Source organism: Falco naumanni, chromosome 1 (genome assembly GCF_017639655.2).
Source record: "Falco naumanni isolate bFalNau1 chromosome 1, bFalNau1.pat, whole genome shotgun sequence".
NCBI classification, from domain to species: Eukaryota; Metazoa; Chordata; class Aves; order Falconiformes; family Falconidae; genus Falco; species Falco naumanni.
The window spans coordinates 121,014,581-121,031,858 of NC_054054.1; the positions used below are offsets into that span (position 1 = coordinate 121,014,581).

Consider the following 17,278-nt stretch of genomic DNA (forward strand, 5'->3'; position numbering starts at 1 on the left):
AAATTGTACTAATGAGATGTACGAATTGAAAACTGCATGCTTTATTTATAAAAAGTCCTCTGTGGTGCTGGGTTCATCACCAATGTAACAGGTATAATCTCCCTTAAGTGACTATAATATCCCGATGTAAATAGTCTCAGTGAAATAAGAGGTGGATTCCTAACTGATAATTGCAAACTGTAATTGTAGTACTCTTAAAATACAATTCTCTTCATCAAAGCATTTTACAAGAGTATTTTTTATAAGTGGGATAATGACAGGAGGAGTGGTGAGGCAACCTTTTAGTGTCAATTATCTCAATTTCCACGCTATACTGCAGTCCCTTGCCGTTCTATCTCATCTCATACAGATTTATGGGAAAAGTACCTAAGCAAACATAGACCAAAGCATTGTAATCCTTCTCTGATAAAGTCAAATTACATGCCACTAATGAAGAACGTTATTAGCACAGAAAAATACCATTCCTTGTTATTCTCAGTGACTTCTTTCACCACAGGACACTTATTTTACACTATACAACGAAAATCTATAAAGAAAGGTGGTGGGGTTTTTTGTTTTTTTAACGTAGGGAATGATAACTGCTACTATACTTCTTGTACAAAACCACATGCATACACACAAAGTACTACTACTACACAGTAATTAATAGCCAAAGCTCCAAGTCCCCTCCTTACACAATCAACCATGGCAGATGTCATTACTCACTTTCAGTTTGGATTATTAGCTTAGAAAAGTTCCTTGGGTGTCTGAGCAGCCACTAATTCTTTTATCAGATTTCCTTGTGCTTCAGTTCTACTCCTCTAAGATATGGATGCCATCAAAATGTCTACTGCCAAAGGGTGACAAGAACTACTAAGATATTATGTGAAGATTAGCCTGTCAAGGCATAAGATAAGATACAACTTCCTAAATATACCATTACAAATACTCAGCTGCACCAATACACAGGAGCCTTGCTGTCTGGCATGTAGAACTATTCTGAATAATCCTTCAAAATAAGGACTTACAAGCTTTCAGTTATTAATGACTTAGTCACAGACCACTCAACTGCTCTTATACTTAGCTTGTCAAGAATGTGATAAACTCTTTCCTGTATATACCAGTACCTATATGTGGAATTCATTCCTTTGCTTTTAGGTCACAGCGGATATCATAAGAAAAGAAAGCTTCCTAATACTAGCCTTACGTTTTTATTGCAAACCCCAAACTTCTGTTGATACATCTAAGGTCCTGCACAGGACTGATCCTTCTTTTTTTAAACAAAAGCTTAAGAGGATGTGTTTATCATGGAATGATGAACCCTTGAATGATCACAGAGGTGGGCTTGCTGGTTTTTCACTTTTAACAAGTTCAAAGTGGGCTGGGTAAATATTTAAAAAAAATAAATTGCATTAAATGTTCAGAAAGAGCAGTTACTTAACCAACAGTAACTGCAGGTCTTCAAGATTCTGTAATGATTGTAGACTCCACAGTGTGTAGGACAGCAGATGTTTTGAATACTGCTTCCTGTTCTCCTGTTCGAGGATAAAAATGCCCGAATAGTAACCACCATCTCTTAAACTTCCTCCCAGCCAGAAGCCATCACCATGCAGGTTGTGGTAGCCCTACCAGCTACAGCTGTGTCAAAGAATTAGTGGTATTTAATTGTTCTTCATTCTTATAACCCATACTAGTATCACTGCAAGGTACATAGCAACCACTTCAGGACAGTGGGAAAGAGGATTTTCAGCTTCATCAAAAACTGGACCACTGCTATCCCTAAAATTGGCATCTAACCTAACAGCAAAGTGTGAGGTACAGTAATGGACAAGGATCTGAAGATTACTGCCTTAAAGGTCTTCCGTATTAGCCCATTCCAAAAGTAGTGGAGGGATACTGCTTGTGTCCTAGCAGGGGGAACCTGCGGGTTCAGCAGGAGAGGTATTAGACAGCTGGTAACACAGCAAGATCCAACATGCCATCCAATGCAGGATTTGTTACCGGCGGAAGGCTTGACCTTTGCAGTGCCTGACTGTGGCTAGAAATAGACAGGAAGATAACTTGAATCATTTGGTCCTGTCAGTATAACAAAGCAAAATCCAAGATACATCTGTTACATGCAGTTTGTCTTCTATGGATATTAATCATAACTTAGGAGGAAAAAACAGACCCAAGAAAGATAATTAGGCTGTTAAGGGAAAAGGGATCTGAGACCACTTTAACAAAGAACTGTGGTCCAACCACAAGTCTGGCAAGGTTTAAAATTTCAGATTTTCAGAATTCTCTACTGTGGTTAGCTCACTTTGCTTGCCCTCTAAAATTGTTCTGCTTTGTTGAAGGAGTGAAGGAAGCTTAAGGGAGAAAAAAGTATTCGGAGATCTCTTTCCAAAATGGTTGCAGCTACAGGCCGTATGTAACACACTAACTTTGTTTGAAAGGCCCTTGTAAAACAGACTGCATGGATAGGTATTTGAAGGAGTGGGAAGGACTAGATGGTAACTTTTTGAGTTCCATGCTCAAATGGTGACAAAGCAGCTGTAAAGGATGATCCCCAGTCCTGGGCTCCTTAGTCAAGTGAGAAGGGGGCTGTGGAACCAAATCACAGCGCTACCAGGTGTTATGAAGGGGACAAGGTCCATACTGCAGGCAGGAAGCAGAGCTGCTGGCTTCTGAGTGTATTCCCTGGAGGCCTTCTGCCAGGACACCTCCTCTGGTCAGACTGCCTGGAGAACCACACTGCATAGTGTCCCACGGTCCCGTACACCTTCCTCTGCACTGACTCAAAGTTTTGTTACAGTCTTCTTTCACTGCCAAACAGAACTAATGGAGAAAGTGATAAAAAGCTGGAGCTATTTCCTTCTGATTAAGACGTATTCTACCTATTGCTATCTAGTATAGAGCATCTACAGACAGTTGGTTCTCTCTGACTGTTAAGTGTGAGCTTAGATTACTCACCACTGGAACATTAAAGATACACAGGTGATAACCAGAGGAAGGACACTGATACAACTAGGCTTAACAGTCTCTATCACAGCTTTTATAATGCAATGTGGACAAGATAATGCAACTACCTACTGACCCCATGAACTCCTGTTTTTACTGCCCTTCCTCCTTTTTGTTCCTCCCTTTTATTCCCTTTCGAAAGGGAGTTTTGATAAACCTCTCACTGCCCATCATCTTTGCATCTCTGGGTAAGACACCATTCAGAAAGGTGTAGCAGCAGTTTTTCTTCCTGGCTTGAGACTCACCATAGTTAGTAATTCAGGAAACAGTCTCACAGAAAGCTTCCAGGGAGATCTCTAAGTAATTAAAAGCTAGGTAGAAACTAGGAACCAATTAGAAGGCAATTTTCCTGTGCATATTGGGAATCCATTGCAGAAGTGGGGTGTAGCTTAGAAAAAAAAAAATAATAAAAAATCAGCAAATTGCTAGTTAACGCAGCCATCCTTGTTCGTACCTTTTTCTAAAGGCTAGTCACTGGCAAAAGAAATGGCCCAACTGAAATTACAGCAAACAGGGCTGTCCTATCGGTTGAACTGGTTTATGCCTTTGAAGCTCATTTTGCACTTATAGATAGATGAGAGTTCAGGATTTAGCTTGATTGGCAACCTCAGAGAAGGACTGCTACCAAAGCATTTAAGACAAAGCCCTTAAACCTGCTTAATTACTAAGAGCTGCTGGACAGATGAAAGACCACTGGACCACAGCCAGATGAATGACCACCTTGTATATTCTCACCTGAACTTGCTAAGAATGTGCCCATTACACAAGCAAGATGCCTCTAGTGCACATCCTAGAAACCTAGTGTCATTAAATGGACACTTTTATTTAGTACCCACTTGTAGCATTTTCTTAAATGAATAAATTAATCCCAATTCTCACACAGAGATCTTCACAGTCAATGTCAACTTTGATTCTTCTGCCCCCACTATGATTGCTGTTGAAAGAGAACATTACAGATCAGCACTGAAACACAGTTACCTTGCATTATTTTTCCACCTATTTGTGAAAGCGAGCAGATCCACATTTGTATTTAAATCAGATAAATTCATAAAACAACTAAGAGTGTTTAAATTTGCTCAAAGATTTGCATGATCTGAACTTCAGAGACACAGACTGAGATTTTAAATACACTTGCTATGAATAAGTATGGCATGGTGTTTCGGTTTTATCACTGACTTCCCAACGGACATTCATCTCCCACTTAAATCCACATCAGAGGAACATCAGAGGCTTTGTGAGGAAAATATAATCCATGAAATCATTAATCTGGAAAACTCAGCTTTCATTCATTGTACCCATAAAACTCTTTTAATAAGACCAATTGTTGACTAAACCTGGAAACCCAAATTGTATCACATGGAACTGTACTTCCTTGTGAAGGTACAATATTATGTAGAACCGTAAAAATATCCTCATATGCTAAATTCTACTTTTTTCATATTTAAATTCAGGGACAAATCAACCTTTGAGGTGTGACTCACCCTCTAACCAGCCTCTCTACATTTTTATGGAAGATTCAAAATTACAGACTCATTCCGATAGTCTCATTAAGTACAGCACTACTACTGCTGTGAGAGTGTCTCAAACTTGGTAATTTGGTTACAATTCAGATAAAGATGAGCAAATGTTGCCAGACTTGTATTAGAACTGAGGCAATCAAATGTCTCCCCTTAATAGTGCTCCTTTCTTCCAAATTAATACCAGTCAACTCATCTGTTTCTTGCTATTTTAAAATAATGAATTGTATCAACTATTATTGAAAGTGAGACAATGATTTTACATTTTAATTATATTTAATGCCCATGCAAAAATATGAAAAGATCTAGTTGCCTTTTTAGTTACGTGATTTGTAAACAGTCACTTTTTGCAGCATTGCCAAAGAAAGTAAGAAACCAACAAAAGATCTGGTACAAAATATATTTCCTTCAAGCTATCTTTAACTGACAACCAAAGCTGAAATATTATAAATTCTAATCTAAGGTCAAATCAATAAGTGAACGATTTCCAGAATCTATGCTCTATCACCCTGAAGAAATGAAGTGTTCCGATATATTGCTTTCTAAAAGAAAAACTGCTATTATTGTTCCAACAAATAATTACATATGGCTGGTTAATTCTTCACCAGACTGAATGATTTTGAAGAGTGTGTGGAGACTGTTTAAAACCCTGCTATAGCTCTGACAGCACCACTGTTTTCACTGACAAGAAAAATGCACCAGACAGTGAGTGATGCAGCAGCCTCCTGAAGTCCCAAAATAAGACTAGAAGAAATATTATAGTTAGTACAAAAGTAAGCAAGGCAGGAGAAGTAATCAGCAGGTTTATGGTTTGTATTATTCAGGCAGCCAAACTAAGTGATCACCCGTCTCAATGCATGAAATAGACCCCTGTGTGCTTGGAGAATGGCATAATACAAGAGCTTTGCAGAAAGTGTAAGACGTGTTTGGGTTTGAAGTTTCGTATCTCTCAGTTTCAGGCCATGGACAAACAATTCATGGTTCTTACAGAAACCTGCCCATCAGAGGTCATTTTTGAACATGAATATAAAGAAATGTGTAGTTTAAAGGAAATCTTGAAGTGCACACAGGAGAAAATAGGGACGCTTGAACTGCCTGTGTGGGCCATAAGAAAAGCACATGGTGACAGCAGGAAGTTTAAAATCAGATTTTGGCACTCATGACCAAGACTGTCAATCAAGTTTCTTTTTCCTTGCAAACCATTACCAAATTCATGCATTTCCTCCTTGGAGGAAGTTTCTCAGTGCTTCACAGACACTGCCCATGTTGCTTTTGTCAGTGTAGCTTTGCCAGCTGGTCTATGTTAGGGCATAATCCTATCAGCATGATCCTTGCAAAAGGCAGGAGCAGCATTATCAATTTCTAGCAGTCTTTTCCCTTTTATAGTAAAATGAGTTGTGAAAGGAACGATGAACAGGGGATTTCTCATCTCAGGGAAACAGAGCCTTTGATTTGGTAATCTGTAGGCCAATAATGAATCATAGTGGATGTAGATCTTTATCTGGAATTAAATTTTACAACCTTTATATAAGGAAGGAGAAGAACATTATCTGCTCCTTCAGCAAAGTTCACTCATTATTTGGTAGAGATGGATTTCCTCCTCTTAGTGAAGATTAGCACTATCACCTTGTAAAGTAACTTTAGACTTGTTAGAGTCATGAAGACAGTGTCTCCCCCAGGCAAGATACTTACACCATCGTAGTAATATGCAGACCAAAGTTTCAGTAACAGCATGGAGTTTTGACAAGTGAATTCTGTGATCACAAATTAGATTTAACCACCTTTAAATTTTATGCTTACCAAAGCCCACTTTATGACACTATGAAAAAAACAGGAGCATTATGAAGAGAATCAATACAATCACACACACAAGAGTATCAAAGGTTATACGCATCTATTTGAAGTAAAAGAAATGGTACAGAATAGTTTGAAATATTATTGCCTTTGCCACCCTGAAAAATGCTTGTGCTACTTTAGTGACACAACATATTCGGTCACAGCACAACTCAGTCAAACAAAAGATGAAAAAGGCTATTGAAATGTATTTTAACTCATCTTGAACTACTTTGATATTGCATACCAGAAAAAAGTCTATGTAGTGAAGTATGTATGTAACAATATAGATTATTTGATTATTATGCAAATCACTATGCATAAAGAAAAGTATTCATTCTTCATCCTTGAACATTCCCTGAAGTTTAATTTGGAACCTAATTTGCATTCAATTAACATTTTAAAGCACTACTTACTTTCTACTTTGTTTGCCTACATGATTTAAATCATAAGAGCAATTCTTTGCTTTTAGAAAAGGTGAGAGATGAGAGTGTTTTATGCATCAGCAGTACATACACAGACCCAGCCACTGATGATGCACCTTCCTGCACTTCACAGCTCTGCACCCTCGCTTGCAAGGCTTGGCATTAAGACAGACCTGAGCCACAGTTACTGTAGGGTGAGAACCTGTCAGTCACCACTGCTCTCTCCTCTGTTGCACAGTGCAAGGGAAGTTGAGGAAGACAGTGTGATGGTTCTTGCACCTCATCTCTGCCTATATCCTCTCCTACCTGTGAGATACACATTAGCAATTGCAGGCCACTGGTTTACAGTGGAAAAAACCTGTCCAGATTATATTAGAAAGGGATTTAAGTAATTCTTCTAAAATCTATCCCTGAGAATAGGGAGTTTAGGATTTGTGGAATGTGGTGAAGTATGGTTTGATTTTAAGAACTGCTCAAAGACAAATTTTCACAGGATCCAGAGCATTTGTTAGAACTTGACTTAAATGCATCCAAAACAGGGTATTAAGCAGAAAAACTTATGAATGACATATTCTAACCTAGGCATATTGTGATCGCTCCCAAATGCATTCTTACACAACTATACATGAAAGAAGTGATGGTTCGAAGAAAGACAATGACTTTGTGTTGAAGTAGGCTAAAAGTATCCACACAGTTAAAGCCGTGACAGATGAACTCTAGCAACTCATCCCGCAGTGTTTTACAATGCTATTACCCCCAATTAGTCACCTCTGTGCTGGCCATTGCTCCCCCAAGCAGCTAACGAGCTGTATTGATGTCCGTGATATAGCTTAGATGCCAGTTTTGAACTGCAGTGACAAAGTCTTGGACAAATATTCCTTTCTAATATCTTTGGGGGTGGTAACGTCCAGCCCAGGGACAGGACAAACAGCTGTGGAAAGGAAACATCTTGGCAGATGGCCACAGCTCTTTGCTTCAGTGCACTTCAGTCAGCAACTTCAGCTATAGCTCCTCAGACTGCCCTCACAGCTATCGCCTCCCAGGTGCTAATTAGCATCACATGCAAGATCTGATATGTGATTGCTTACACTACGGATAAACTTAATATGCACTAATATATCCTTTGTGATGTGTTAGCCTGAGATGATAACCATAAAATGCATCCTTGAAATGCTTTAAATATGGTTTTCAAAGACTCCAAAATCTAGGTGCTGATGAAAAAAAATTAGTTGTTTGTTCTGTAAAAATTCATGGGATTTCTCTCCTCTGCTAAGGTTTACAGGCTGCAGAGTTGAATCTGAAAGAAACATGACAACCTGCAAGAAAGGTGCCCCCAAATTACCCTTGCTTTCTTCATGGCTGCTTCAGTGAGCTGTTCATAACTGTCCTTCTGGACCAATTCTTGAGGATGTTGTGGTAGGTTAGCAGGACATTCAACATGCATGAGTAATTCAGGGTTCTCTCACAAAGGAGGTGTCCCTCCACACTAAGCTGAAAGCCTTCCTTCTTGAAAGCTGAGTCATGAATGTTTTCTCCTTAATCTTCTAAGGATGTTCCCAAAGCAAATTTCTCACGGTATTAAAACCAGAATACCACAAGCATTACCTGATCACATATGTTTCTTTACATGCTGACAAATTATTTTTCTCAATAACTTTATGCAGAAATAATCAGAAAGCCTGTTAAACAAATACCTTCTACTGGGCATTACCTGGGTTATGCAGATCAGGAAGGCTGAAATTTCTTGAAAGCAGGTGATTATGTTCTCCAGGGTTTTTTCTCCACTATCAACATTAGGAACTAAATATGCGTAACAATACACTGCACTGTCTTTAACAGCCCAAATCGATCTCAAGCAAATCTGAAAAGCTACTTTACATCAATATGTAATTAAGTTCTAGGCTTGTAGATGTTGATTTTCATATGTGCTTTTCACAAGAATTTTAGTTCCAGAAACTTTTGGGTTGAAATATTTAATCTCATTTGCACTTGTATTCCTATCAAGATAATCAGCATTTTGGATATTTCTAATAACTGTCAGATTGTAAATGCTGTCACAACAATGAAAAATATCTGATGATAGATCAAATTTAAGATTCGTGGGAATAGTTTGTACAATGGCCAAGCAGTATTTTCTAGTACATCAAAGAAATAAAGATCATGTAGCAATTTTCATGGTGCATTCATGATAGAACTTGAGGCACTATTTTAGCTTATAACATATAGCTAGTATACATAAATTAATGCATATTCATCTCAATTTGCACTGAAAACATACTGAACAAAATTATCACTGAATGTTTCTGTGTATATTGAATGAAGAATGCACTGTCAAATCAGCTCTACAACTGAACAGAAAATGGAGGTTGCTAAAGTTTCCTGACTCCTAAGTGGAAACACCTAGTCAAATGGAGCAGCGAAGACCCTGCTCCAGACAGAAAGTAATTTTGTTTGAAAGAAAGAATAATATAATATACAGAAAGGGAGCACAAAAGATCAGGTGTCAAATGTAAGTCAAAAACAAAATACAAAAATGTCACTCAAAGAACTACTAGCGCGTCAGGCAGCTTAAATCCTGAAATGTGTTAAGAGAGATCCAGAGCTAAAAACAATCTAAGGCCTGCTCAGAGCACTTGATACTAAAGGACTATACAGCATTAGGGGAACCAATACACATATTTTGGAGTTCTGCAATACTGACCAATGCCATGCTACTGCTAGCCTGAATTTCACTTTTGCCTATCAAATTCAGCTGGTGTTGCTTATTTAGATCCTTTTAGCTGCCTATTGATTATTTACCATTTACTAAATCTTACTAAAGCCAAGTTAGGATTTAATCTTTTTTCACTCTCTATTTCTTGTTTCTAAAACAAAAATTAGTGAATCTGACATGTTAGGTACACGTTTCAATTAGGTTCCTTTCCTAATATACTCTTTGCAGAAATGGGATTATCTAGAAGTGCTGCATCAGAGAAGTAAATTAATCCAGTTAACAATCCTGCTTTTGAGTCCTCCCTTTATCTTTCCAATACACAGAACATATATTCACAAAGTAGCATCATATTAGTTTTACTGACAGAAACCAGGAATGTCATCAAAGCGATTTCTTTCCTGGAAAACAGCCATGGTCTTTGGATGATGTATTGACAAAAACCTTTACACACTTCACTAGAATATGATGTTGAGTACTTGTGCACTTCAAATCTTTGCAATGGATAAAAAACCACAAACCCCAAAAATCTTCCCCAAACCCAACTAGATTTAATTTCAGTGAAAACATATTTAATAAAACTAAGTTTTTAAAATTACGCTTACCTGGAACAAAGCTTCCCTGGACCACCTCCTTATAAGCCCACCAGCCTTCATGGATTTTTGGTGAATTTTGTTGAGCTAGAAAGAAATAATAAAAGAAACCATAAAATTAAGGCAAGGCACAGGAAATATTTAATTATATAAACTTTGGAAACTCTAAACAGGGTATCAAGTCCTACAGAAGAGCTATTCCTCAAGTTCCCAAGTAATGTTTGTTCAATTTATTGAATTATGCTACACATCTATCCTAGAGGACGTTGTCCCTGTTTCTCATACAGTTAAACATGTTTGCCTTCTGAAGAACTGATCACTGAACTTAAAAATTCAGGTGGAAAATGAGGATCTACAGCACTACTGATGGTTTCTGTGCCACCCACAAATTCAGTACAGGATAAAAATGCGGAGATAAAGAGCATGCTCATATACAGTAGCCAATAACTGAGTCCAAGTTGGTGGACTGAAAAGTAGTTCCTCCCCTTCTCTTCCAAAGCTCTCCAATAATCTCTCATTTTCAATGGAAAGAAGTGACAGAGTGATCCACAGGCAATAGCTGTGTCTCTAACTGCTTCTCCTCTCATCCCATATGCTCTGAGTTCCAAAACCATAACAGAAAGGCACAGCCCACAGCTTCACAGATATTCTATTATGCTATAATACTAAGGCAGAAATATAAGGTTTTTTTCTGGTATCTTCTCTGTCTGCAGCGTAGCACTCACTACTTATGCCCCACCACAGTCATCCTGGTAGCCAGGCAAGATACTTGCTTCTGTTACACGTAAGTGACATGCAGCTCCCATAGAGTTGCATTTGATACCAAAGTGCAGTTACACAATGCAAGGTTTCTTTGACCAGTATTCTGAAGGCTGCAACAATAAGTCTTTGCTTTGGGTAAGGTTTGGCCCTGATGAGATTTGCCCGTGATGTTGCTTAAATGACTTTACATTCCTGAAAAGCCAAGAGCAGAAAGGTCTTGATCAGTCAGTTTGCTACTCATAGGGTCGTTACTTTTCTTTGTCTTGGAGGAAATCAGAACTGGAGCAAATTTTGTGGTCAAAATGTAAAATCTCTGTTAATCTGAAATACTTTCAAAGGGCATACAGACACACAGCAAGACAAATGTGCTCCATAAGATAGCTGATATGCAAATATGTTCTGCCTTCACTTGTATTTTGCTTGATGTTTTCATATTTAGAACAACTCTCACTGAGCTACAGAAAGCTCAGCTACCTTGTGTATCATTTAACTTAAATTCTGGGTTGGTTTTGTTTTTTAAGATACTTTCAGTCTCTTCCAGTAGGTCCAAGAATATTTTAACATAAATATGCAGCTACAGAAGATGTTGGATTTAGCAGCTTTCTGTTGCAGTTTCATTTCTAGATCACATATATACAAAAGACACAATTACCCTGGGAAAAGTTCCAGCAATATAATAAAAATTGTTGTCATTAAAAATTACAAAGAGGATGCGACATTCAGACTAAAAAAGATACAAGATGAGGACCATTACATACTGTTCTATCAGTTGCAAAACAATATTTATGATTTAACTGACTGTAAATTTCAGAAACAAAAGTAAAGCTATAGTTAATTAAATGGACTGACAGAAGGACCAACACTTTGCTTTACCAGAAATCCAGACACACTAGTGGAACGGTGTTATGTGTGGATGCAGATTTCTCTTTGCAGTACTGATGCTTATTCCATTAATTGAATGGTGACTTCATTTTCAGGTTTAACTGAAAGGACTAGTCCACTGTGCACTCTTTACAGTTTGCAGATGACATTATCTTCATTTGTTTAGCTTTTTTATCATTGCCTAGAGCACTCAAACTGTGTATGGCTTTGTTGTGCTGGACTGCACTATACAAACATTTGGAAAATGGCAAATCCCAACCCACAATCAAAATATCTGAGTAGCAAAATATTCAAATCAAGCCTGAACTGCAGTTTTTTGGATCTCAGCACTGGTTTATGCAGGTTGCTTTTATGCCTCCCTGCTTTGCAACAGAAGTTCTTGAAGATTTCACGATGCTTCAGCAATAGGAGAGGATACCAGTAAGTGAATCCCCCAAAAGCACAGCAATCATTCTTCTACTTAAAATTTCCCAGAAAATTACATTGCATTAAAGTGCATCTTGTAGTAACGTACACAGCTAAAGGTTGTTCAGCCAACCAGTGGTAGCTGCATTTTATAAGTGGGTGAAAAAATATTGTATGTAGATAGAGACAAGTTAAGAAGATTTCAGGGAGTATGGCTATTATTAAATGCAACTGCTTACTGTCAGCATTCATAGAAACATATACAATCAAAACACGTTTTGCTTTTGCCCACTCTGTGGCCAATCTAAATGACACATGCCAGGTCCAGAAGAAAAATATAATCTATTATTCAGAGTCTAAATTAAACCAAAATCAAAATATGCTGGCTCTGCAAGCTCTGCTTCAGTGTGTTGCCTCAACACTAAAGCTAATTCCAAAAGGAATATCAGGAAAACTAAGATTTTGTCATATTTTTTTCAAATCTTCTGCATTCGTATGGAACAGACTGCATGAGATGAGCAAGAAATTAGATTATCAAAGCTTTGTACTTAATAATTGGATGCCTGTGCAATTGCTTCAGCTGTCAGAGAAGAGCATGACCTGGCATTATTTTGCACATTCCACAGATATCAGATTCTTATCTCTTCAATACACATGAAAATGAAACACATAAAAAGGAATACAATAAGCAAAATAAGATGTACTATGGCCATATAAAATATCTAAGATAGGGCAAGAGCAATTCTGGGAGTACTGCTGATTTACAGAAAACTGAGGCCACTGAGGAAATGAAGAGGAAAGGCAGGTGGTTGTTGTGAGAGAGCAGCTAGGGAGACAGGCCCCAGTGCCACACTCTTTCTTGAACCCTGAAACCTTAGTGGGTTTTACCAGTTCAGGCAGAACATCCTGCAAAATAGCGCACACAGAGTGACTGAACACAGATTTCCACTCTGTTGTACATATGAAATCTAGCTTTGTACCAGAGATTTACTCTGATGGATCCTACAGGGACTTTGCTTAGAAAGGAAAAAGAATTATAAAGCTCTCATTTCTCTGAATGCAGAAGGAAGAGGTCTGGTAAGGCCAGGGAGGAAAGTTTGTCTTCCAAAAACTTCTCCTGAACTATTATTCCAATCTATGTTATGAAGTGGGCAAGAGGTCTTACTAAAGGAGAAAAAGGATGTTCTCTATTTTTGAACCATAATCAGACCTGTACCTGGATTAGTAACGGAAGAAGGAAGTATAAAATTAGAAAGAACAGACATACGGACAATCCTTGCTGGGAATCCTATCTGGGACACTTACACCTGATGCACATGCAACACAGGGTCTCTACAATTGGTTTATCAATGCCCATCTGACAGAATGGCACTGTGCCTGGGTAAACAGGTTCAACCTTATGGTCAGGAATTGTTGCCAAGGAAAAGGACTCTTCATATGTGCCACCTCATCACACTGAAAATAGCAAAATTCTCTCAGCATCCTTCTTATTTCGGTTAAACTACTGTACCTCTCATTGAAATTCTGCCGCTTGAGGATCACTGAAAAAAGAAATGTGTGCTTGCTGTGTGGATTCGGATACTCCTATATTCCCACCAGAACACTGCAGCTCCTTTTTTTGGCATGACATGACACATAAGATACTGAGGAGACAAAAGGTCTAGAAAGCAATTCTGTATTCCTAAAGAGGGTTAAATATCTTTAAAATAAACATGTAAAAAATCATTTCTGATACCTCAGAGCCTTCTCTTTCACTGCTAAAAACAACCTAGGAGTAATGCCTTTTTCTTCCAAGAAACATTGTTGCTTCTGCAAGGCATCAAAATAAAGCAGGCCCATCTGAACAGACACTTTGCTGTTAGGAGCAGGTAACCCGCACAATTAGCTCTGCAACAGCAATTTTTAGCATCAGCACTGTATTCTGTCATTAGTAGAGACAGTCCAAAATGCCACACTTGTCCAAAGTGCTAGAGGATATTGAATGACCTCTATTTGCTACAGGGTTCTCCCCCTCGGTACTGAAATCACTAGTATCTCAGATTAGTAGCTCTGCTGATATAACACCATTATGTCAGATCTCTTTCAATGCAGCTGCTGTAGAGGAGACAGGATATTTATTTGGAGCTGATATGACATGTGTTGCTTTCATTTTGTCAGATTATTGTAGGTATGTCTCATTGTGTAGCATAAAATTACAGGCTAAGTTGTGCACAGTTGCGCATTTTTGTTTCCTAGTGACTCTTCACGTATAGAGAAACAGCACTGCAGAGGATCATTAAAATGTAGAGCGAATGCAAACAGCAAAAGGTGCCAATGCCCCATAAAGTCAGCAGTTAACTATATCTAGCTTAGAGGTTAAAACAAGTAACCTTATGTTTCAAAGGGAAGCTGCTGCTCAGTCAGTAGAACTATTTTAAAATCATTAGATAACACTGTATCAGATAGCAGGTACCACCATGCAGATGCTGACTTATTTATATACAATCTTCAGCACAAAGGGGTCTTCATCTTGTTGGAATGCTAATGCTAACATAATATAAAATACTGTAATTAATACAAAATACCCCTCAGTGAATAGGCTTATTTGCAAGATATAGACAAGTCATTCTACAACTACTTATTTACTTTCTATACTTAAACAAAAGATATAAAGGCTTGTATCTGATGTTGTGGTTTACGTCATTCACATCGAAGCACAAGCCAAGAGTAGAACCCTGCCAGATCAGAATTCTCCATTCACTTTACTGCCATTTCACACAGATAAGAAATACTAGGCATGGACAATCAGGCTCACAGCAGTTAAGAAAAAAATCTTTTTTCATCTGAATGTTATTGATCTGAGCTCTTCTGATTGCTATATTAATCACTCTGCATGCTTATCCCTATTTAACTAATGTTCTAAGTCTTACTTGTGATAACCTGGCTAGTATTGCCTTGGCATTAAATACATGACAATGTTTTTATCACTGTTACCCCTTCTGCATAGTTACGAGATTAGAAAGAAAACCAGCTGCAACTACGAGCCATTAGTTTCATACTAAACTTAGTGCACGGCATTAATTCATTGCTAATACTTTGATATGAAACTCACATAAAAAAATGGCATGGTGTCTAGTACAAGAGAAATAAATCCTCAGATCTGCTGTTACAATGGTGAACACTGAAAATGAAAGGATATATTTATAAGGCATTAGATGCTGGTGTGATCTTCACTTACATCCACCCTTTGTGTTCCACAGTCTGTTGTCTTTATAGGCCTTATCCTGGTTCTCTCCCAGCTAGCATGAGCTATTGCTTATCTATGTAATACTATTTGATTTTCCATTCAGAGTTCCATAGTTCACTCTGAGTAGCTCCATCACTCTTAAGGTACCTTCTTCAGTCATGGACAAGTAATCCAAGATGGCTGTGCCTTATGGCAGAAATTAAAATTAGAGGAATCTTCTTGTAGTGTTTCAGAAGATCATGTGTTCTAATAGAAAATTAGCCCTACAGAGAACAGTGCAGGGTGTTGTTTTGTTTTGTTTTGTTTTCCAAAAGCTGTAAAAAAAAGTTTATTCTATTTTTGCTGAACTCCATTTCCAGAATCTTAGGGAATGTACATACTTTGTATTTATTTTAAATATCTCTAATTACTACATTTTATATGGGTATTCTGCACACTGTTAAACCCAAGGATGCCTAAACTTTGGAGGGAACACAGACTTAATCTAAAAAATCAGCTTCAAGATCTTCAGTCATACAAGTACCAGCTTTGGGCTCACACCAACAAATGCCTCTTAAAGCAAATGGAATACACATGTATAAAGCAAATCTGACAGCACGGGAACTAAGCAGATGCAATTAGCTAAAGATTCAGCCCTCTATAATTAATGCTCAGTTTGCTTAAAACAAGTCTGTACATAATTGCAGCTATTATTTAAGATGGTTTTCTTTTAATATAAAAAGTCTGCATAACCTAACACCACACAATTCAGGCATTATATAAAGTGTCATTTTTAAGTGAAGAGTTACAGGACAACAAAGGTTAGTCTGCTTATGAATACTGCAGCCTACATTGTATATATACGTCACCATACAATGAGGGAGGAAAAAGAAAACAAAGGATTATAAAGGGATCAATAAATGCTTTCATCGGCTATACCAGATTTTTTTTTTTTATATAATGTTTTGCTCAGAAAACATGCAAATGCTCTTTCATTAACTTGATACTTTCCAATTCCATAAATCCTTCTTCCATCATCCCCGTGTGTAAAAGCTCTCACTGCTGCTGTGAATTCCAAACAGTATTCAACAGAAGCAAAACTGACGTGACCTGTTTTTATCACACCTGAGGGCAAAAGTAAGTCACTGTCATGGGAACTCTGCTACGGCACAGACACTTGACTACTCTGTATTTTCTATTTAATGTAATTTTTTCTTCTGATAAGATTCCAATTAAAAACCTAGGCCAAAGGATGATATTTCATACAAGCAGATGCATACGTATGCAGCTAGTAGTGACAAACAATGTAGCATAACATTACAACACAGCTAACCACTGCATCTACTGTCCCTGTGTAGCTGGCTTTTGAGGAGAGCCACCAAGTGTCCACAGTCACTAAATGCTGCTTGAAGAACCATAAACTAAAACGTTTACCAGTATTTAAGCCCATATTAGGATGCACAGCCTGCTCACAGCACTCTCACATGAGAACTCTGCAAGACTTCAGGAGTATCTAACAATAGCTCAGTTTGCAGGAAGTAAAAAGTGCGTATAAGGCTCAGCTCTGTTCATCAGCGAGAAGGATCTTTTGCAGATTTTATTCTCATCCCTTTCACTCACACGTATTTGTGAACCTTTTCAATAGGAATTTCAAATCTTAAAAGCCAAGGGACAGCCATTCTAGAGACCACTACACAGAACTGGCAGGAAGGACTTCAGAACATCAGTTCTTCTTCTGCTGTCAATCTTGCAGCTGACTGGGCACTTTCATTATCTACCTGCAAAAACAGGCTTGTAATACCAGTTATCATCCCATTGTTCAAGAAAGGGTAGAAATATAATTTGTTAACAACTTCCTTGCTTTCCGACCTCTGAATACTATCAAAACAGTTTAAATATGCTTATGTGTACACAGGAACCATTCCCAATAGTGTTTATGAAGAACGTGAGATGAACACGCTAGG

General features: G+C 37.9%; 1 protein-coding gene across 3 annotated transcripts in view; it reads right to left on the reverse strand.

Moving 5' to 3' along the window:
• Nucleotides 1–17,278, reverse strand: part of CA10 (carbonic anhydrase 10) — a 209,825-nt gene that overhangs the window by 160,814 nt on the left and 31,733 nt on the right. For all 3 annotated transcript variants that reach the window (XM_040581857.1, XM_040581856.1, XM_040581858.1), the window contains one exon: nt 10,073–10,147. In XM_040581857.1, coding sequence (XP_040437791.1) covers nt 10,073–10,147 — 75 coding nt within the window. The remainder of the gene's footprint in view (nt 1–10,072; nt 10,148–17,278) is intronic.